Source organism: Pygocentrus nattereri, chromosome 9, assembly GCF_015220715.1.
Source record: "Pygocentrus nattereri isolate fPygNat1 chromosome 9, fPygNat1.pri, whole genome shotgun sequence".
Taxonomy (NCBI): domain Eukaryota; kingdom Metazoa; phylum Chordata; class Actinopteri; order Characiformes; family Serrasalmidae; genus Pygocentrus; species Pygocentrus nattereri.
In genome coordinates, this window is record NC_051219.1 from 40,594,552 (window position 1) to 40,617,529 (window position 22,978).

The following is a 22,978-nucleotide window of genomic DNA, read 5'->3' on the forward strand; positions in this document are numbered from 1 at the left end:
GAATCAGCATTAAATTGTCATTTTGTTTTATTATTTGAAAGTAATTTTTGTTTAGTGGGGGGCTCATTAATTGTTTTTGCACTGGGACCCAGAAGATCCTAGTTACGCCACTGTTCAGAACCTCTAATGCTTACAAAATGAAAAGTATGTACATACATACATAGAGCCAGGTAGAAAGTGTCATCTTTTCATCTTTCCCTTTGCTCTTGTTGTTGTTGTGCACCTATAGGTGGCCGCTAACCGCACTGAAACAGTGTTTTCTCTTGAGTCGGACTCTCAGGATGAGCTGCTGAGAGTTCTGCTGGACTGGGCATTTGGAGGATTTAAACCTGCGGGACCAAATGGACTTAAACCTCGATCAAGAGAAAATGGTAGATTATCATTAGAAAACGAATAAGTTCCTCACACTGTTCTGTGATGGTCTTCAAAGCAGGCCAGCATAAGTTGCTTCTAGCACAACAGACTAAAGGACAAAATGTGAAAGTATCAGTATAATAACTGTTGGTTTTCTTCATTTTCAGAGTGCCATAAAGTTTTCAAGTGGAGCCCACAAAAATCAGCTGAAACGCCTGTGAGCGAGATTCAAAGGACACATCAAGGAAAATCTGACAAGGTAGTCAGGTTGAAAGACGTGTCTGTCTGCTTGAACAATCTGTCTAAATCTGTGGACCTGCAGAAGGGCTGGGTGGACCTAAAGGATGAAGAAGTTAGCAGAAAGTTAAGCTGGAAAGAGGAGGACTCAGAGTCTGTGAGGAAATCGTCTCTTTCTGACAGTCACCCAGCTCCCAGAAAACTAAAATATGCTTCCAAGAATAAGGATCAAAACAAAGATCAAAGCCCTCGTGTTCAGAAAAAGCAGGACTACAACAGGCGTATGTATACCTTCTGTTTTCCTGCGATACGTCTAACCTTTTGCAAAGTATTTATTTCTTGATTAGATCTGAGGGTTTTTTTTCTTTCTCAACATTTTCTTGCATGTTTCTTACAGATGAAATGGCGCACGAGGTTTTGGTCAAAGGGAAGAACATTGAAGGTGGGAAATTGATTATCTTTTGGTAAATGCTGGAAACCTCACAGCAGTGCAGTTGTTTCACCTGTTTTTGTTTTTAACCCTCAAGATTTCTGCCTGTCGTGTGGGACTGGACGTGTTGAGATCTTCCATCCGCTGTTTGAAGGGAGTCTCTGTTTAAAATGCAAGGTACCGTGTCTTGATTGGAACGTGCCTTTTTCCCAAACCTCTCCTTGTGTAATATTTTATACCACATAGCCATGATAAAATTCTAAATTATAACTTGAGAAAAAGTATGAGTTCTCTATTTATATTTGAATGGTTCCAAAGCACATTACAGACTGCTTTTAAGAAATTATTTTCATAATAAACATTTTGGGAGTGGGATTTACATATGCCAATGTGATAGGATTATTAATACCACCTTTATCATAGAAATAAATGTGTGTTTTGCTTTACTTTTTTAACGTGTTTTTGCTGTTACTTGTTACAAAAACTCATTAGATCCAAAATTGATACAAATGGATATACAGCAGTTTGGAATGAAACTCGTCATTCCTATTTGAGTTGCTTGAATTTTCTCAGGTGTCAAAAGTACTGATAGTTATTCTTTCTATTATAGAAGAACTTTGATAGTTTTGATACCTGTGTGACTGCACATACAGTATGATGGTGTTTAAATTTGGCAAACTTTCCCGTTTATTAAAAATTGCTTTAATCTGAAACAATTTATATTACTGAAAATGTACATTACATTACTCTATTACCGTTGCTGACAAGCTACTAAGCGCACCATTTCAACGTTGGTGTTTACAGTGACAAAGGTAGAAAATGGAGCATGTTACATTCTTAGTAATCTTTGGATCTCTACATTCAAACTTTCTGAAAGATTTAGACCGACAGTTAGTCTCCAGTTTTTCCAGCATGTATTTGAAGGCTGCATATAGCCACCGTTATAAGAATGATGATGGAGGCTGAAGGACATGGAAATTAACCCTTGTGTGGTGTTGATGTGTTTGTTACTCAGTGGTCTGGTGGACCCACCGCATGTAAAAATACCAGATGTTTAAAATATCACAAGTGGCCAGCATAGGGTTCTCCTTCAGCAGCTGTAGCCAGTCAGCAGCTGTAGCCAGTCAGCAGCCTGTCCATGTTGTCCACACACACCCCGCGGGTTCAGCCCAACACCACATGTGTAATATAAATGTGTGGAAGGTGAATAGTGTAAAGACACTGAAAATGGGTTATTTTATATGTTCTTCACAGAAAATGATCAAAGGCAGAGAAATCTGGGGTTGAAATAATAACAGATTGTTTCATTTTGTCTTTTGGTAAACACTGAAAAGGGGTCCCCCACTCTCTAACACTACACAAGGGTTAAAGATCAGTGTTGTTCTTATTCTGTAGGGATGGCAAATGTATTTTACGCAAGTGGGATTTCGATTCAAGGATACATTCACAATGCTGCTGTTAGCAAATGTGTACTCTGTACTCTTTAATCCAGATGCTGGAGCACATCTGCTGTTGTGTTTTTGGTTTAGTAAATGGGTTAATATTAACTCTCATAACATTTTGAATATAAGCTATGTGATTTAAAAATATCCCACACATAAAATGTTACACATTTTGGACAGAGTTCAGCGGTGTCCAGTCTTATCCACTGGCTGGTGTGGCTGCAGGTTTTCATTCCAAACAAGCAAGAGCTCATTCCAGTTGTTTAATCAGTCTTCAAATAATTGCTCATTTGTGCTGCTGCCTTGTTGCAGTGAAGTACTCAAACCACACTGACCCTTCACAGATAAGTTTGAACACCACTGGCTTAGTTAAAGTTAATATGCTATAATTGGACCATCAGTGGTTAGGGGTGGGGTCTAATGAAAAGCATACTGTTATTGATTTGTCTTGGTCTAAAATGTCACATATTTTAGAAAATCAAGTTTTCTCTCACTTGAGCGTAACGAGTACTGACATAAATTAGTAGGGTAAAAACTATACAGTAGGATATTGTAGTGTGAAATGTATCAAAATGTAAAAACAATGAAGAAACATAGCCGCAAGTGGCGACGAGCAGGTTCAAGCACGCGCCAGCAGTACAGGCCCTTCTGCAGGTTTAGTTCATTCAGCCTAAAAAGGCCTCAAGCTGTTTGGATCCTGTTCATAGCCAGAGTGAATAGAACTGAAATGATGTCAGTTAATCAGAAGGCCTTCAGTTGTCAAACAACGAGCAGAGGTCTTTATACACAAGTTTTCATTCATATGTACTGAGCTACACTGGTTTGTATAACATCCAAGAGGTTTTCAACATAGATGTCAAAACTACATGACCAATGGCAGCATTTCTAACATAGTAGCACTTACAGAGTGGATTGGTTGTATATTTAACCCCTTGATTTGATGTAGGCCATAGTGAGGCCCAATGCAGTCATAAGGGGCACTTTTGGTGTGAGGAGCTCAGTGAAAGTGGGTCAGAATTACTGATATCAGTATTGATCAGAGACCATTTCCAAATACGTTTACCAAGTCTTGGTCAGATTGACCTTTTGACCTTTGTATAGTAAGTCTTTGTATAGTGAAATCTATGAATCAATAAGCCAAAATACCAGAAAATTAGTACAATTTCTGACATAACATAATTGCACAGTTATTCAGGTGAGTGAACGGAGTCATATGGCACTAATTGTTTCTGTCCACCTTGTAATAACATTGTAATAGCAATTTAATTGATTAAGTGTTTTTGAATGCTTAAGCGCCCCCTTAAGGCCAATCTGGACCAGAAGTGGCAGAGACCCTTAAAGTCTCACTGTGTAAAAATGCTTAAAGTTTGGAGATGTGGCCAATGACTGAGGTATAGCAAATCAAGCTAGCAGTGCCATGACCTCAGTAATTAATTGAGTGATCCACATGACCCTGAGTAAAAAAAGTCAAAATGTTTTTGAGAATTTTTTTTTATCTAGAGATGCCAAAGAGTTTGTGTAGACCAATTTGAAAAAATTTGGATGAAAATCCAGAGACTAGTTCGCAAGTTTTTAACATTATGCAAATTAGCTCAAAAACTAAGTGGGTGGAGCTAAAAGTGACCCAGGGTGCACTTGCTCAGCAAGTCACACAGAGTAAGTTGAAAAAAGAATTTTGTCTCTACATCACTCTGATCAAACGTTACAAGCAAAAATCAAGCGCCCCCTAAAGGCCAATCTGGACCAAAAGTGGCACACACCCTTACAGTCTCAGTATGTGAATATTCTTGAAGTTTGGAGATGATGTGGCCAATGACTTGAGTTATAGCAAATCAAGCTAGCAATGCCATGGCCTCAGTATTTAATTGACTGATCCACACAACCCTGAATAGAAAAGTCAACATGTTTCTGATAATTATTTACCTAGAAATGCCACAGAGTTACTGTATTCTAGACCAATTTCGAAAAGTGTTTATCAAAATCCAGGCGAGTTTGAAAAGTGTGGTTTTCGAAAGTTAACGAATACTAAAAAACGGTGCAGTTTTGTGATAAACATGCATTGGCAAAATTGTTTGGCCTGACGTACTACAATGGATTCATATGGAGTTTGCATCAAAATTGTAATAATATGGTAATAACATGTAATAAGTTTTATTTTTATGACTAACGCCCCCCCCCCCCCCCCAGTGGTCAAATTTGGTTGTTAGACAGTAGCTGCATATAGACCATTCAAGTTTCATGATGATTGGTCAGCGTTAAGCCTGTCAAAAGCCTGCTAAATTCTGATTGGCCGATAGTGACCACAAATTTCAATATTTCAATAATTGTCCTTATAGTATCACTTATAGTATGTCTAGTAGATGCTGCATGCAAAGTTTCAGCTTGATCGGATGTACGGATCCTGAGAAACAGCCGTGTAGCTTTAGCCCGCCCCCTAATTACATATGCGCATTAAAATCTAAAGGCTACCTCAGAATGTCATACGGACATGGCCTGTCAAATCTTTCAGCTGAAGGATTGTCGAGTTACAGAATTTTTAATTCATTCTGAATTATTTTTAATTTATTCAGAAGGGTTCGTTTGCATATGATAGCCATGTTGTTTAGAAATTTCAACATGTTTTTGATAATTATTGAGGATCAGGCTCTTCTGAATTTTTTGATGCCAAAAATTGTAGGACTAGTTCACAAAAGTAGGTTTCACATATTATGCAAATTAGCTCAAAATGGTCTAAATGGTCCAAATGGCAAAGTGATTGGTTTGGACCCGAGGAACCTGGAAAAAAATCTGGTTTGACTGGCAAAAATCTGGTTTAGGAGTTAAAGGCCAAAATGCGTTGACCTGCGCAATAGTGCCCCCTGGGCTGGTTTCTTGCGCCTGAGTAGCGGGAGGGACTACTACCTATTGACCAAGTTTCAAGTGTGTAGGACTTACGGTTTGGGCTGTGCGTTCCGTTTCAGGGAAGAAAAAGAATAATAAGAAAAATCTTGACGTGATTGAAGCCTAACAACTTAAATACAGTAACATGGGGCAGTCGTGGGCTGGAGGTTAGGGATCCAGCCTTGTGACCGGAAGGTCGCCGGTTCGATCCCCAGAGCCGACAGCACATGACTGAGGTGTCCTTGAGCAAGACACCTAACCCCCAACTGCTCCCCGGGCGCTGCGGATTGGGCTGCCCACCGCTCTGGGCAAGTGTGCTCACTGCTCCCTAGTGTGTGTGTGTGTGTGTGTGTGTGTGTGTGTGTGTGTGTGTGTGTGTGTGTGTGCTCACTAGAGTGTATGTGGTGTTTCACTTCACGGATGGGTTAAATGCGGAAGTGAAATTTCCCCGTTGTGGGACTAATAAGGGTCTCTTAATCTTAAAGTACATTTATTCCTATCCACCACTGCTACTTACTGCACAGAGACTGATAGAAAATATTATAGCAGTAGATTTTGTGAGTGCATATCAAACCCTGTACAGTGAAATTTGCATAATTCCAATGTTTCTATGTTTGTAATGTTTTCAGTGAATAAAAATAATGAACAAGTAATTGTGATTGTAGATAAAAACAATTTTAGTGCCTTTGAAGGCAAATTATGCTGATTACCTGGCAATGCTTTTCTGTATGTGTGTGTGTGTTGTCTAGGATAATTTCACAGAGACGCTTTATCGGTATGATGATGATGGCTACCAGTCGTACTGCACTGTGTGCTGTGCTGGACTAGAGGTCATCCTGTGTGGAAACGACAGCTGCTGTCGGTGAGTTAAGAGGATCAGACACTTTTATACAGTTTTCTGACTTGTGCCGTTGTATGTTGTGAGCTCTAAACTTTCACGCAGTTGAATTGTAGTTTGATCAGGGTTATAAATACAGTCAGATGCAAAGGGGTTTTTTCCCCAATTTGCTAGTCAGCAAATAATTAGGAACTATGCACTGAAGTTTTCAGGAAAATGCCATATTTAAGTGTGTTCGTTTTAGAGAATGTGTTAAATTATTTCTCAACAAAATATTTCATTTGACAGTTGTGTTCAAACTTTTGCATACAATGTTATGTGCACATCAGGTGGGTTAGTAACCAGCTTCATTTACTCAGTCACGTGCACTCAAGGAAAATTTTGTTGGATTTAAATTTTTTTTTTAAATCTTAGTATTTTTATTTTATTTTTTTACATTTTACACTGTTTTGTGAGGAAAGTACTTTATTTTATTACTCATTTACTGTCATACTAGTTTACTACTTACTTCAAAAGCATCGTTGCATACCATTCCCGTTCTTCTTATTTGGATCTGTAAATTGATTGATAGCCAGGCTTTCTGCAGTTACTCCCAAAACCAAGCTAACTGCTGTCTCCTGTGAATAGCTCTTTCTGTGTGGACTGTGTGGACATCCTGGTTGGTAACGGCACGTTTGACCAACTAAAGGATCTGGATCCGTGGATCTGTTACCTGTGTGCACCAGAGAAAAGCTCTGGAGCATTGAAACCCAGACATGACTGGAGTATCCGTGTCCAAGAGTTCTTTGCCAATAACAGTGCTATGGAGTTTGTGAGTGACCTTATCTTACTTTTCCTCAGTCTCTTATTGGAAGAAGAGAATTTTACTACAAGTTAATGGATTTTTTTTAAGCATTCTTTGCTTATGTTCACTTTGTAACCCATTTACAGAGCTTGCAGAATTTAATTTCTCTCTCTTTTAACTTTATATTATTTCCATTTGTGTAGGCAGTAAATAACACACATCAGAATTTGTTACTTGGAGTGTGTAACAGTCGTTCTGATTCTGCTAAGATTTTTAAGTATTTTAAATTTTCACTTATACCTGATATAGTCCATCAGCCAAGATATGTACATGTACATCTCCCTGTGTGGGTGGGGTGGGGGTGTTATTTCATTTGTTACAGGATTGGATGGTGGGGTGTTATTTGATGATGGGGGTGTTATTTCGTTTGTTACAGGATTGGATGGTGGGGTGTTATTTGATTATGGGGGGGTGTTATTTCGTTTGTTACAGGATTGGATGGTGGGGTGTTATTTGATTATGGGGGGGTGTTATTTCGTTTGTTACAGGATTGGATGGTGGGGTGTTATTTGATGATGGGGGGGGGGTGTTATTTCGTTTGTTACAGGATTGGATGGTGGGGTGTTATTTGATGATGGGGGGGGGGTGTTATTTCGTTTGTTACAGGATTGGATGGTGGGGTGTTATTTGATGATGGGGGGGGGGGTGTTATTTCGTTTGTTACAGGATTGGATGGTGGGGTGTTATTTGATGATGGGGGGGGGGTGTTATTTCGTTTGTTACAGGATTGGATGGTGGGGTGTTATTTGATGATGGGGGGGGGGTGTTATTTCGTTTGTTACAGGATTGGATGGTGGGGTGTTATTTGATGATGGGGGGGGGTGTTATTTCGTTTGTTACAGGATTGGATGGTGGGGTGTTATTTGATGATGGGGGTGTTATTTCGTTTGTTACAGGATTGGATGGTGGGGTGTTATTTCGTTTGTTACAGGATTGGATGGTGGGTGTTATTTGATGATGGGGGGTGTTATTTCGTTTGTTACAGGATTGGATGGTGGGGTGTTATTTGATGATGGGGGTGTTATTTTGTTTGTTACAGGATTGGATGGTGGGTGTTATTTGATGATGGGGGTGTTATTTCGTTTGTTACAGGATTGGATGGTGGGGTGTTATTTGATGATGGGGGGGGGGGTGTTATTTCGTTTGTTACAGGATTGGATGGTGGGGTGTTATTTGATGATGGGGGTGTTATTTTGTTTGTTACAGGATTGGATGGTGGGTGTTATTTGATGATGGGGGGGGTGTTATTTCGTTTGTTACAGGATTGGAAGGTGGGTGTTATTTGATGATGGGGGTGTTATTTCGTTTGTTACAGGATTGGATGGTGGGGTGTTATTTGATGATGGGGGTGTTATTTCGTTTGTTACAGGATTGGATGGTGGGGTGTTATTTGATGATGGGGGGGGGGTGTTATTTCGTTTGTTACAGGATTGGATGGTGGGGTGTTATTTGATGATTGGGGGGGGTGTTATTTCGTTTGTTACAGGATTGGATGGTGGGGTGTTATTTGATGATGGGGGGGGGTGTTATTTCGTTTGTTACAGGATTGGATGGTGGGGTGTTATTTGATGATGGAGGGGGTGTTATTTCGTTTGTTACAGGATTGTATGGTGGGGTGTTATTTGATGATGGGGGGGGGGGGGGGGTGTTATTTCGTTTGTTACAGGATTGGATGGTGGGGTGTTATTTGATGATGGGGGGGGGTGTTATTTCGTTTGTTACAGGATTGGATGGTGGGGTGTTATTTGATGATGGGGGGGGTGTTATTTCGTTTGTTACAGGATTGGATGGTGGGGTGTTATTTGATGATGATGGGGGGGGGGTGTTATTTCGTTTGTTACAGGATTGGATGGTGGGTGTTATTTGATGATGGGGGTGTTATTTCATTTGTTACAGGATTGGATGGTGGGTGTTATTTGATGATGGGGGTGTTATTTCGTTTGTTACAGGATTGGATCTTATTCATTCCTTTTTTTTTTCTCACATGTCCAGTCCAGCGTTTTCTCTTGACAAGTGTGCCAGAAGTGATGTTATCTACAGGCTTGGTTCTGTTGGTTCTAGATATTAGCCTTGTGAACATGTTTTAGGAGAAGTGTCTAGTATGTTACGTTTCTAGGTAAAATGAAAATGTCTGACACCCTGATTAAAGTTACAAGAGTGACTATTTAGCTCACTGACCTTTTTGCTCAACAGGAGCCTCATCGTGTTTATCCAGCAATCCCTGCCAACATGCGTCGTCCAATCAGGGTCCTCTCTTTATTTGATGGTATTTCTACAGGTAAGTCTGAGGCGTATTGAATTAGGCTTTATTTGTTTTAGTGTTTGTGTCCTTTAGTGTCCATATATCTGTATATTCTGTTTTAGGGTATCTGGTACTGAAGGATCTGGGCTTTAAAGTGGAAAAGTATGTCGCATCAGAAGTAGATGACGAATCCATTGCTGTCTCTATGGTGAACCATGATGGAAAAATCACTCAGGTGGATGACGTCCGAAGAATCACCAAAAAGCATGTACGTTTACATGTTTGCTGTATCCCTCTGCCTGTCTTCTTCATTAAGTCTTTATGGTGTATTATTATTTTATATAAAAAGAAGTACATCCTAGTTGATTGAAGCCTTGCATACTGAAGTCTTGTAAACTTTCTAGTTTCTAGTTGTACCTGTGAGTTTTGAAGAGAAACCTGAAATGAGATGCTTGACCAGTAACCCCTCTAAATGACAGTAAATCAGTGTTTCAGCCTCTTAAATTTGTGTTGTTCAGATTGAGAAGTGGGGTCCATTTGATCTTCTCATTGGTGGGAGCCCATGCAACGACTTATCTATAGTAAACCCAGCACGGAAAGGATTGTTCGGTAAGGCATATTATAGGATTTCCCCCATCTGTACTCTATATATTTATTTGTTTATATAAGGATTGTTTTGATCTGGGAAAAAGAATTGATTCTTAGATTCCCTGCAAATATTTTGAGAAAGATTCTAATTCAATTCACAAAACATAATTGGGTAATTTACACTGCTCAAAAAAATAAAGGGAACACTTAAACAACGCAATATAACTCCAAGTAAATCAAACTTCTGTGAAATCAAACTGTCCACTTAGGAAGCAACACTGACTGACAATCAATTTCACAGCTGTTGTGCAAATGGAACAGACAACAGGTGGAAATTACTGGCAATTAGCAAGACACACTCAATAAAGGAGTGGTTCTGCAGGTGGGGACCACAGACCACTTCTCAGTACCTTTCTGCTTTCTGGCTGATGTTCTGGTCACTTTTGAATGTTGGTGGTGCTTTCACACTCGTGGTAGCAGGAGACGGACTCTACAACCCACACAAGTGGCTCAGGTAGTTCAGCTCATCCAGGATGGCACATCAATGCAAGCTGTGGCAAGAAGGTTTGCTGTGTCTGTCAGCGCAGTGTCCAGAGGCTGGAGGCGCTACCAGGAGACCGGCCAGTACGCAAGGAGACGTGGAGGAGGCCGTAGGAGGGCAACAACCCAGCAGCAGGACCGCTACCTCCGCCTTTATGCAAGGAGGAACAGGAGGAGCACTGCCAGAGCCCTGCAAAATGACCTCCAGCAGGCCACAAATGTGCATGTGTCTGCACAAACGATTAGAAACCGACTCCATGAGGATGGTATGAGGGCCCGACGTCCACAGATGGGGGTTGTGCTCACAGCCCAACACCGTGCAGGATGCTTGGCATTTGCCAGAGAACACCAGGATTGGCGAATTCACCACTGGCGCCCTGTGCTCTTCACAGATGAAAGCAGGTTCACACTGAGCACATGTGACAGACGTGACAGAGTCTGGAGATGCCGTGGAGAGCGATCTGCTGCCTGCAACATCCTTCAGCATGACCGGTTTGGCAGTGGGTCAGTAATGGTGTGGGGTGGCATTTCTTTGGAGGGCCGCACAGCCCTCCATGTGCTCGCCAGGGGTAGCCTGACTGCCATTAGGTACCAAGATGAGATCCTCAGACCCCTTGTGAGACCATATGCTGGTGCGGTTGGCCCTGGGTTCCTCCTAATGCAGGACAATGCTAGACCTCATGTGGCTGGAGTGTGTCAGCAGTTCCTGCAAGATGAAGGCATTGAAGCTATGGACTGGCCCGCCCATTCCCCAGACCTGAATCCGATTGAGCACATCTGGGACATCATGTCTCGCTCCATCCACCAACGCCACGGACTGCAGGACCACAGACTGTCCAGGAGTTGGTGGATGCTTTAGTCCAGGTCTGGGAGGAGATCCCTCAAGAGACCATCCGCCACCTCATCAGGAGCATGCCCAGGCGTTGTAGGGAGGTCATACAGGCACGTGGAGGCCACACACAATACTGAGCCTCATTTTGACTTGTTTTAAGGACATTACATCAAAGTTGGATCAGCCTGTCGTGTGTTTTTCCACTTTAATTTTGTGTGTGACTCCAAATCCAGGCCTCCATTGGTTAATAAATTTGATTTCCATTGATGATTTTTGTGTGATTTTGTTGTCAGCACATTCAACTTTGTACAGAACAAAGTATTCATTGAGAATATTTCATTCATTCAGATCTAGGATGTGTTATTTGAGTGTTCCCTTTATTTTTTGAGCAGTGTATGTCGGCTCCTGTGCATTTCCCCAGTAAAGTAAACTCTGTTTATGAAATAGGATCCTTTGGAATAGCCTTGGTTTTAGGAGGACTGAAAATGCAGGATCTCATTGATACACATCACTAATTGGTCAAATGTTGTATGTATGTAAAGTGTAAGGCCCAAAACCACATTAGGCGTACATTATTTATGACCCGGCTTTAACAACCATCTACAAATTGCTTACATGCTGATGAGTTAATCCACTAATATAGTTATGTTGATTGAGTTCAGTGACCCCTATTTGTCCAACAACAGGGAAATTTCACCTTCACAATTTGACCCATTCCTCCAGTGAAACACCACATACACACTAGTGAGCGCACACACACACACACACACACACACACACACACACACACACACACACACACACACACACTAGGGGTCGGTAAGCACACTTGCCCGGAGTGGTGGGTAGCCCTATCCACAGCGCCCTGGGAGCGGTTAGGGGTTAGGGGTGGGGATCTGAGGGCCAGTATCCATAACTGTTTTGATTTCCCTTTGCTAGCTTGTCAGATAAGCCTGGTTAATTCACTAATGAGTTAAATCATTGAGCTGGACAATTTCCAAACTGTGCAGGAGTCTGGCCCTCTAGGACCAGAGGTCCACACCTCTGCTTTAATATTTAGAGTTGAGCTTTATGTTAAAGGTGTAGTAGAATGATTGCTGAAATGTTTAAACTCACCAGCAAAACCAATACACCCCCTCCCTTTGGCGCTCCTTTAGAGGCTCCCCCACTCCAAATTCATGGATGTGCATTGCCAAGGCTGATAATACCGTAATGTTGGAGCAAACAACCACACAGCAAGTAGAGTAACAAACGTTAGCTAGGTTGTGGGTTAGCAAACTGTCACTACAATTGCTGCCACTAAACTTGCCTGTTGTAATTCTAGCTAAGCTTTCCAGCATCTCATTACCTGATAAAAAAAAAACAAATTTCATACATGCCTTACCATTTAAATTATAAACAATAGTGCATTGTGTTCTTCAGCATAAACATATAGAGCATTTCATCAAATAAAGAAACAAGGCAGTCCTCCAAGAGTGTGATTAACTGTGATTTTACACCTCTGCTTCTTTGCAGAAGGCACAGGGCGGCTCTTCTTTGACTACTATCGGCTGCTGAACGTCATGAAGCCAAAGGAAGGCGACCCTCGGCCGTTCTTCTGGCTCTTCGAGAATGTTGTATTCATGAACAACAGGGACAAAGCTGATATCTGCCGTTTCCTAGAGGTGAGGCTTCGTTTCCAATGGAAAAAGTCTTGTTATTCGTGTTCATATGTTCAGTGTTGTATTTGTCGCCCTGCTGATAACATAACTTCAGATGTTACAGTTAACGTGGCTTCAGTATACCCAGTGTATAAGTATCATCATTCAATAATGTATCTTATCACAGTCTCCTGTTTTTGTCTGTGCATTTGTGGTGTTGGCAGTGCAACCCGGTCCTTGTTGATGCTGTTAAAGTGAGCCCAGCCCACAGAGCCCGGTACTTCTGGGGGAACCTCCCAGGCATGAACAGGTGTGTCTTTAATGCCCACTACAAAACGGTGCTATATAGATACTGCTGAATCAAAAGCTGTAGTGCTTTTGAACCTGAACATTTTAACCATTTTCATTGTGGCTTGACTTTTATTTTGTAGTACTGTTGTAAAAAGATGAAAGTACAGTATTCTTCTTGTAATGCTCATTGGTAGCAAGTGTTTTAGCTACTACCAGGAGTAGGATCTCCTAGCACTGTAAAATACAGTGCTCAAATAGTCTTGGGACTCCTCTGTCGTCATTTGTGGGGTTTTTTTTTTTTTGGTTTGTTTGTTTTTTTGTTTTTTTTTTCCTTCATAGATTTGTGAAGATTGTGCTTGACTATATTTAAAAGAACATGATGCTAGGTTTATGATAACCTATCAATCAAGCTTTAGGTCTAAATTAACAAGAGCAATCTAGAAAACTTTCACAAACTCCCCTTATTAAATAAATAAATCTTGACATGAATGTCAATGCATACACACGTCATATTCAAATCATCCAACATACCTGACTCCAACATTATGAGAACATTTAAAAGATTGTACTGCACTGTGTATTGTAGTTTATTGTATTGTATTGTATCTTATTGTTATTGTATTACATTGAATGGCACAGAGTTCTGCGTTCAACTCTGTTTCTTTTTCTCTTGGTGTCTGCAGTGACATCTTGTCTCTAGCAGTATCTGAGCTCAGGACTGTCTTTTTCTCTAAGCTATTGGTAACTAGCAAAGATACTTTCTCTAGATTGACAAAGCACTTCTTGTAAGTCGCTCTGGATAACAGCGTCTGCTAAATGCTGTAAATGTTGCTTTAGATCACTTAATTGTTGTTTACTTAAGTATTATTGGCTCTTAAAATTGTGTCCGCTGACACAAAAAGAAATGTCATGAAAAGAGGCAGTGAGTATTCAAAACCTGCCACGCTCTGGACGTCCATCAGAGAGAAAACCAGCCTGGCTGAGCATCACTTGCAAACTCACGCACTCCATGACGAGGCGACTTGAAGCTGCCATCCGGAAGAAGAGCTATGCAACAGTATACGAACAAATACGAAATATTAACCTACGGACAGGAAAGAGACTGGTTTGTGCTCAGTGTGTGAAGTACTCCTTGGTATTTGGGGGTCAAGGGTAGGGATCAAATTATTTGGTTCAACAATAATCAACTTCTTGTGGAAAGGCACTTTCCTGGTTTGGAAATGCAGTCTTCCACACATTAATTGAGATCTTATACTCTTTAGTGTGAACTTATCTCCTCTAGTGTCTTTGGTTTGAGAAATGAGTAATAAGTCGCTCTTTCCACTAGACGTGTCCAGTATGACATAATATTGCGATGCTTCAAGAAATTGATGATACAGTGTCACAGTATTAATTTCAGACATCTGATCAGTTAGAACAGAGAAACAAAAAGCAGTAGTCCTACATTTAAATAAAAAACTGATTTTTATTCAGTATTTTGCATACTCTGCACTAAATACAGTTGCTCTCTTTAGAATTAAACATGGTCAGTGTTTGTCAGTGTTCTCCAAGTACTGCAGGTATACAGGATATGTTCAAAAACTTTATATGTATTTTCATATTGCTCAGCACTATTGTCCACCAGTCTCTTGCAAAATTGGCCAAGTTTTCAGAATTACAGATACGCTACAGGATATTGTAAAGTTTTTCAGGGGTATTCTGAGCATAGTTACAGTTGCTAGGATGTAAAGGGCCAGTGGGGTGAACTAATTTGCTACAGTACTGCATAGTAGAATATTAAGGACAGGTGTTTACTAATTATGAAGTAGGTTAAACTATGTCCTTTCCGTGAATTTGTATTTGAGTGTCTATTTTTCCCCTAACGAACAGCAAAATTTCACAAGTTGAATTTTAATTGAGACATTCAGGGGGACCAAGAGATTAATTAGGGAATCCCAGACCCTCCAGGACCCCCTGTATTTTGTGTCATGTTTGTACTGCTGCCGTTTTAAGACTTGCACATGCCTTACTTAAGTTTTCTTAAATACTGTGATCGTTTTGCGTTTTCTCATGCACATGTATTAATAAATAAATAGTGACCTCAGTTCCAGAGTCCTAGTACCTGTGAAACTACACATGTTAAACATTCTTGGCTTTTTTTCTTTTTTTTTTGTCAGTACTGTGAACCTGAGTTTTATGTTTTAATGAGATATTTGTTAATAATACTCTCTTAAAAGGTCTACCCACCTTTGGGAAGTAGGGTTCAGTTACGGTCATTGTGTGGTGTTTTAATAAGTTATGTAAAATGGTTTTATATTCCAGACCAATCATTGCTTCTCAAAACGACAAGCTGACTCTTCAGGAATGCCTCGAACCCGGTCGCACTGCTAAGGTCTGGTGCAGTTTATTTAATTTTATTTTTATTTTTTGAAAAATGAGGAAATGATTTCACATTTGTGCGGAAGATGCATTGTGCTAATTTCTTATTTTCATTTGTGATTATCATAGTATGTCAAAGTGCGCACCATCACCACTCGATCAAACTCCCTCAAGCAGGGGGCCAATGACCGTCATTTCCCCATCTCCATGAATGGAAAGGATGACGGTATATGGATCACCGAAATGGAGAAGTTTGTCTTTTTCTGTTTATCTCACATTGAAACCACCTGTATAATATAATAAACAGTGGTCTAATGGTCTCTTTGCACTTGACAGGATTTTTGGATTTCCGAAGCATTACACAGACGTGAAGAACATGGGCCGTAATCAGAGACAGAAGGTGCTGGGTAAATCCTGGAGCGTCCCGGTGATCAGACACCTGTTTGCTCCACTGAAGGATTACTTTGCCTGTGACGAGGTCCTCTCAAAATGTGGAGAGCTTTAAAAGAGCTTGTCTCTCTGTCACAGTTCAAGACTCAGGAATTCATCAGTGATTTTAAAATTGCCTTTTTTTTTTTAAACTGAATGTATAGATAATCAAGTTATGCTGAATGTACTTGAAAGTGCTGAAAGTCAAAGATATTGACTTATCTATGGACGGTACCAGATGTTTGGTCTTTTATTGTGATGAATAATGTTTTCTTAAATTTTCCAACATTTGGTTTTTAATCCACATTGTTAAATAAATGACCAGCAGTTTGAATAAAATGGATGATCTTTTTGGAAAGTCTTGGTGTTTTAAGTATGTTTTAAGGTGACCCACACATGTCTAGGCTAGATTGTAATTTTACAATGTAATTTACAGAGTAATTATTTATACCCCCCCCCCACACCCAGTAGGATAAGTGGCTTAGATGATGTGTGTATATTAATTATGCCACGGCTAAAATCTCATACTAGTGAACACATTGACAGAATTTTAGGTCCGTTTTAGCTTTTATGTTAAAAGTCCTATTTTAAATGAGCAGAGTGATTGATCTCATGTGTCTTGAGAAAAGATTGAGAGAATTCTTCTTTTTAGACTCACAAGTTATTCTTTAAACACTTTGCATGCATCCGCCCATAGTTGTAAGACAGTTATCCTGGGAAAATGACCTTAATTATATTAAGATAGTTATCTCAAGATGAGTAATTTGAGCAAAAAAAAATCATTTTGCTGGCAGGACTTTTTTTGTTTGTTTGTTTTTACCCATTGTAGTAAACCCCATGTCATTTTTTACCCCGTCTTTTCTGGGGCTCCATATTCAATTGAATTTATTTTCTAAGAATCTAAATATATTAAGATGATTTTTAAAAATGTATATATATCGCAAATGGTACAGCCATCCTTTATAGTATTTTTTGACTACATTCTAGCAATAATTTTATGTTACTGCCGCCTTAGAACAGGGGTATTTTTACTTTGGGAAAAACTTTTCTAAGAATCTAAATCTAAATATATTACGACGATTTTTTAAAAATGTTCATATCACAATTGAACAGCCATTCTTCATAGTATTTTTCGGACTACATTACTAGTAATTTATTTTCTTTTCACTTTACAACAGAGGCACTTTTATTTTGGAAAAACCGTGTTTGGGCGGCCACCGGAGAATTTCTCGGTGCTGGTTGCCGTTTTCGCCGCTGTTCAGCCCGCGGATCAGTGGAAACAACTGTGGTGAGAAATGACTTCACATCTTCATAACTCAAACGTTTTTAACCAAAACTGAATAAGGAGCGTCAGCACGATAATCGCCGACCTTCCTCTCCGAAGTCTGGAGCCTGTCATGGCTTTAAAATGAGGAGTTTGCGCGAATAGCGGATGGGAAGCCAGTTAGCTTCCAACGATCATTAGCACAGTTCAGTTCGAGCTGGTTGCTAACTAGATAGCCTCGTAAAATGTTAAAGCTGGGCTCTAACTTACACATCGGCTCTTATTTTGTGTTAAGTGGTATATGACCAAGTGGGTCAACATGTCCATCATATTATATCATCTGAGTAACGTTAAAACGCGTAGCCAGTGAGCTTAAGCTAGCGTATTTAGGTTAGCTATTTTGGCCCGGTTCAACCAAAGGCGGTTTAACCAAAGTCAACTGATATATTTATGTGCACTCGTTGCTCAGCATTGCTGACAATATATATATTTACAGTCCCCCTCACTGGATATGGGCTCACAAAATGGGCTAAAGCTGGCTAGATTGCTTTCCTCAATTTAACGTTAGCCTCCTCTTCTAACGAACCTGCCAGGATTTTCTTTTGTAGTTTATCTGTAACTTTTCTTCTCAGGTAATTCCAAATTACGTCCACTAGTCTAGTTTAAGTAATATTACATCAGCAGTGCATCTTCATACCTGCAGGGCCCACATTTTTCCCGCACTACTCACTGGTATTTTATCGACTCCCAGCAGCAGGGCCTCTGTAACGGGTACAGTTTACTGGATTGTTCAGTAGATAAGACAGCGGATGTACTCCCTGCTAGTAAAAGGTTGGACCCTTTTTGCCTTCAGAACTGCCTTCATTCTTCGTGGCACACTTTCAACAAGGTGTTGGAAACGTTCCTCAGAGATTTTGGTTGGTTATTTGAGTTACTGTTGCCTTTCTATCATCTGCCCATTCTCCTCTGACCTCTCACATCAACAAGGCATTTTCGTCCACACAACTGACCGCTCACTGGATATTTCCTCTTGATCGGACCGTTCTCTGTAAACCCTAGAGATGGTTGTGTGTGAAAATCCCAGTAGATCAGCAGTTTCTGAAATACTCAGACCAGCCCGTCTGGCACCAACAACCACGCCACATTCAAAGCCACTTAAATCCCCTTTCTTCCCCGTTCTGATGCTCGGCCTGCACTTCAGCAACTTGTCTTGACCACCTCTACATGCCTAAATGCATTGAGTTGCGGCCGTGTGATTGGCTGATTAGCTATTTGTGTTAACAAGCAACTGAACTGTACCTAATAAAGTGGCCGGTGAATGTAGTTCTGCTGTCTGCTTATAGATGCTGCAGTCATTTGAACTGAGATCCAACAAGAAATGCTTTTCGTCATGCATTAAAGCCATAGAAAGTGATTTGAAAAACGGTTCCCACTGACTGGGGAAAACTGTGCTCCTGTATTACAGCCAGGGCTCCTAAAAGCATTTCAGTTTTAAGAGCTGGTTAACTGGTAGATAGTGTGTTCATGGTGATCTTCATACCTGCAGGACCCACATTTTTTCCTGCACTACTCCCTCATATTTTAGGCACTCTGTCTTTGCTCATAGCACTGTAACAGCTACAGAACTGTTCAGTAAAACAGGCAGATGTGGTTCTGCTGTCTCCAGTTTTGTAGATGTGGCAGTCAGTTTGAACTGATGGTGCATTACCCAGGTAATGCTTCTCATCCTGTATTAAAGCCATAAAAAGTGCTGGGAAAAGCGGGTCTCAGTAGCCAGCAAGGGCTCCATGTCCTCGAAGCGCTTCAGTTTTAGGAGATGCTTAAGTGATGGTGTGTTCATGGTGCTGCTCGCTCTACCATGTAAGAATCAAGTAAAGTTGCTTTTGAGAAACCCGACAATGTACATTTACTTTCCGTTGTTTGCAAAAATGCAAATACGAACTGTTATCAATTTGTCAGTTCTACGGTTTTGCATTAGAGGTGGGCGATATGGCAAAATACTGTAGCGCGATACTAGGAGAAGCTTTTCTGATACATGATATGACACTGTTTTTATTTTTTGCTGACGTCTCATAAGTTAGAACAAAGTAGGACCCCATTTTTAAAATACCAACTAAAAACTATTAATTCAGTGATTTGTATTAAAAGTGTCACACATTGTGCTGCACTTAATCCAGTTAAACAGGACGAATTATGCTTTGCTTGTATTAAAACATGCAGAAGATAAGGTGCTTTTAAGTACTGTTATCCATGATAAACTCATGAAAGCCTATTATGACGAGCTTTAATACAATTACTACAAATATTGTCATGTATATCTGTTTTTGACCCATGAATTTAAAGCTTCCCTGACATTTAGTTCTCATATGACCTGTTATACATTTAACATGAAATGTTATTCAGATATGTGACCAGTAAAGATCCTTTTTCCTCTTCGTTACAGATACCAGAGGACAGATTCACCGTGCGACAATGCAGACAATTAAGTGTGTAGTCGTTGGAGATGGTGCTGTGGGTAAAACTTGCCTTTTGATTTCATACACCACAAACAAGTTCCCTTCAGAGTATGTACCGACAGTAAGTACACTGAATACAACTTCTTCAATGTCCACGTTGTGGTCTGTAGTTTTAAACTCTATGTGTTGAACTAATACGTGTATTTTAACGATTCTGTGTGCAAAGCAAAGAGAAAAGGTAGTCAGTTCATAGCCGCATAACGTTTGTCTTCTTTTTCAGGTGTTTGATAACTATGCCGTAACTGTAATGATCGGCGGTGAACCTTACACTCTTGGATTATTTGACACTGCAGGTATGGTGTTCTCTCATTTGAAGAAATATGCATAACTGTTTACCCCGTTAAAATCTCTGTAGAACAAAATATCACATATCAAGTCATAAAAGATGCTTAAGAGAGTTTGGATAAAAAAAAAGGTGTCCTGTCTATTCAAAGTGAAAAAAACGGTGAAACAAAATTTTATGCATTTTAGCCACAAATCTAAAAGAATGTCATTCTCTCTGTTTCTAGGTCAGGAAGATTATGATCGGTTGCGTCCCCTGAGCTATCCCCAAACCGATGTCTTCTTAGTTTGTTTCTCTGTAGTTTCACCCTCGTCCTTTGAAAATGTCAAAGAAAAAGTAAGATCTGGTTTTGGAAAAACTCGCCAACAGCAGCCAGTTGTTTCTTGCTCTGTTTTGCTCTGGTTTGACAGCATTGTGAGATTAAGGTGTTGGATGTTTTGAAACCCATAAAAGCGTTTAATCTCAGACCTGCCAAGCTGACCTACAAGTCTGCTTACAAGTTTTCTTGTCTTTCTTTGTGCAGTGGGTGCCTGAAATTACCCATCATTGTCCAAAGACCCCATTCTTATTGGTCGGAACGCAGATTGACCTTAGAGACGATCCCTCAACTACTGAAAAGCTTGCCAAGAACAAGCAGAAGCCCATCACTCCCGAAACAGCAGAGAAACTAGCCAGGGACCTGAAAGCAGTGAAATATGTGGAATGTTCAGCTTTAACACAGGTGAGTAGACTTGAAACCACAGGCCTTAATCTGCAGTCACACTTCAGATTTGCAGTTTGGATGGCCTTGCAAAAAGGGGTGTGGCCAGAGTTGGATCGGAAGGTTGGTGCAGTTGGCAAACTGGCTAAACTAACATGCCAAACATAGCAAACATAATTTTATCACTGTTGTCGGAAGAAAACCTCATATCTCCAAAATGACAACTTTACAGGAGAAGGAAAAATCATACTTTACTTTCAATGTAAGTCAATGGAACCAGAATTTTTCCCAAGTAAATTTGGGTTCTTTCTTTTAGTGCATTCATTATGAAATTTACACGCAATGTAAAGGGTAACATGCATTTTCAAATTATGTCCAACACTGAAAAATGTCACAAATACAAGGTTTGAATACAAGGTTTTCTTCCGATAACAGCAATATACTCACTAGCACGTTGAGGACTCTCCTGATTAAACAGGACATATATATATATATATATATATATATATATATATATATATATATATATATATATATATATATATATATATATATATATTCATCAATTCATCTTGAATACATGTAATGTTCTCTGTATATGCCCCATGTATCTGCCTAATTGCTGTCTGTCTTGTCAATCTTCTATGAAACCAGCAACAAGCTTATTGTTGATATTAACGAGCACATCAGACAAGTTGGCCATCGCCCCACTATCACCCCCCCCCCCACACACACACACACACACACACACACATTTCAATTATGCCCACATTTAAAGCAAAAAGATCACGTCTGGGACCACAAGACGACCCTTAAGCTTCTTCTCTGACCAAGGCAGCATTAATGGTGTCAGTAGTGTGGATGGTCACTGATGAGATTAATGTGCCTCCTAATGCGTAATTAGGGCTTTTCAGTACTCTGCCACTATAGCCAGAGCCGCTGTCCTCAGCATAAATACTACAGATACTGGTCTTATTCTGCTCCGGCTTCTGTTCATGATTAGACTAACTTATTTCCCTGTTCTTTATTTACAGAAAGGGCTGAAGAATGTATTTGATGAGGCCATCCTAGCTGCCCTGGAGCCCCCAGAGCCTAAGAAGAAGCGTAAATGTGTTCTTTTATGAGTTCAGCCTTTACGTAGGTCCTTTCAGGCATAAATCATCATGATGTATGGTTATGGAAAATGGAAACTAAACATAACAACCAGTTTTGATTCTGAACCACTTTTGGTTCTTAATCTGAAACATTTATCAGGAAGTGAATTGAACTATTTCAAATACCATTTTTCTTTTTTTCATATTTGCCTTGAAATATTATGCCACCTCGATGGAGCAAAGTGGATATGTGTAATGAGTGTAAGATATTACTTGGCAAAAAACTTTCTGTGGTCAGTTAAGATTATCTTGATTTGTCAAATGTGTCATAATTGTACTCTTCTGACATGGAGGTGATATAGTGCGTAAAGCTAAAGAGTGCTTTTCAGTTCAGCTATTTATTTGTGGTGAATTCTGACAATATTGAGATCAAATATCCTATGATAACCTGTTGGATATTTTTCATGCATTTCTGGGATGGCAGCAATAATTATGGTGTTTATTTCATACAAATTAACCAATTAAATTAATTGAAATACTTTTCAAGGTCTCCACAAAAACTGGGAACTAGTAAGTGTTACCGTGTCTGATCAGATGGGCTCAGGCTTTAATGTATCAGCATACAGACCTTTTAAGTTACAGGTAACCTAGAACAACTCAAGAACTGTAATAGAGAAATTTTTTTTCTGAAAGTGGGCCTAAAGTTAAAAATATATGAAGGCAGTCAATCACTTCTGCTAAAATGAATTCATAAAGGATTTTTAGTTTGTGATTGGGGTTTTTATTTTTTTTATCTATTTATTTTGGCTTAAATTTAAGAAAAATGGATGGAAGTTCCCGTTCCATACCCTGTCTGTAAATTAGAACGGGTCATTTTTCACATTTTCTGTTCATTTGGACCGGTCAGTCTTGATCTTCTTTGAACGACCTTCAGTTGTTTTTTTTTTTATTATTTATTCATATCTATTTGTCATTACTCTCTTGATGAACTTATAATTGCGTTCAAAAGAATGATGTAAAGTTGATCCCTTGCCATTCAACAATTCAAACGCAACACCCATGTTTCTTTTTTTAATATATATTTTTATATTGAATGTTTCATTACAGAAGAGTTATTACATGTGAATATTACATAGAAATAAACATTTCCAGCATTTCAAACACAAGTGTTTTTTT

General features: G+C 39.7%; 2 protein-coding genes across 4 annotated transcripts in view; both read left to right on the forward strand.

The window, feature by feature from the left end:
* LOC108435228 overlaps window positions 1–16,279 on the forward strand; it is a 30,410-nt gene extending 14,131 nt beyond the window's left edge. For all 3 annotated transcript variants that reach the window (XM_017710901.1, XM_017710900.1, XM_017710903.1), the window contains exons 12-25: window positions 230–371; window positions 522–872; window positions 989–1,033; window positions 1,119–1,198; window positions 6,093–6,205; window positions 6,809–6,992; window positions 9,219–9,303; window positions 9,390–9,535; window positions 9,786–9,876; window positions 12,743–12,891; window positions 13,092–13,177; window positions 15,460–15,529; window positions 15,646–15,767; window positions 15,853–16,279. In XM_017710901.1, coding sequence (XP_017566390.1) covers window positions 230–371; window positions 522–872; window positions 989–1,033; window positions 1,119–1,198; window positions 6,093–6,205; window positions 6,809–6,992; window positions 9,219–9,303; window positions 9,390–9,535; window positions 9,786–9,876; window positions 12,743–12,891; window positions 13,092–13,177; window positions 15,460–15,529; window positions 15,646–15,767; window positions 15,853–16,021 — 1,833 coding nt within the window. In that variant the 3' untranslated portion in view covers window positions 16,022–16,279. The remainder of the gene's footprint in view (window positions 1–229; window positions 372–521; window positions 873–988; window positions 1,034–1,118; window positions 1,199–6,092; window positions 6,206–6,808; window positions 6,993–9,218; window positions 9,304–9,389; window positions 9,536–9,785; window positions 9,877–12,742; window positions 12,892–13,091; window positions 13,178–15,459; window positions 15,530–15,645; window positions 15,768–15,852) is intronic.
* Window positions 16,280–17,151: 872 nt separating this feature from the next.
* On the forward strand, window positions 17,152–22,963 carry cdc42l2 (cell division cycle 42 like 2). Its single transcript, XM_017710899.2, has 6 exons — window positions 17,152–17,233; window positions 19,653–19,786; window positions 19,946–20,018; window positions 20,235–20,344; window positions 20,532–20,729; window positions 21,743–22,963. Exons 2-6 carry the CDS (start codon window positions 19,682–19,684, stop codon window positions 21,830–21,832), a joined length of 576 nt encoding a protein of 191 aa, XP_017566388.1. The 5' UTR covers window positions 17,152–17,233; window positions 19,653–19,681; the 3' UTR covers window positions 21,833–22,963.
* Window positions 22,964–22,978: the final 15 nt, after the last annotated feature.

Coding starts and splice junctions, on each gene's coding strand:
- cdc42l2 (XM_017710899.2), top strand. CDS start 19,682: ATGCAGACAATTAAGTGTGTAGTCGTTGGAGATGGTGCTGTGGGTAAA. Junction 20,345..20,531: donor TTGAAAATGTCAAAGAAAAA/GTAAGATCTGGT, acceptor TTCTTTGTGCAG/TGGGTGCCTGAAATTACCCA. Junction 20,730..21,742: donor AATGTTCAGCTTTAACACAG/GTGAGTAGACTT, acceptor CTTTATTTACAG/AAAGGGCTGAAGAATGTATT.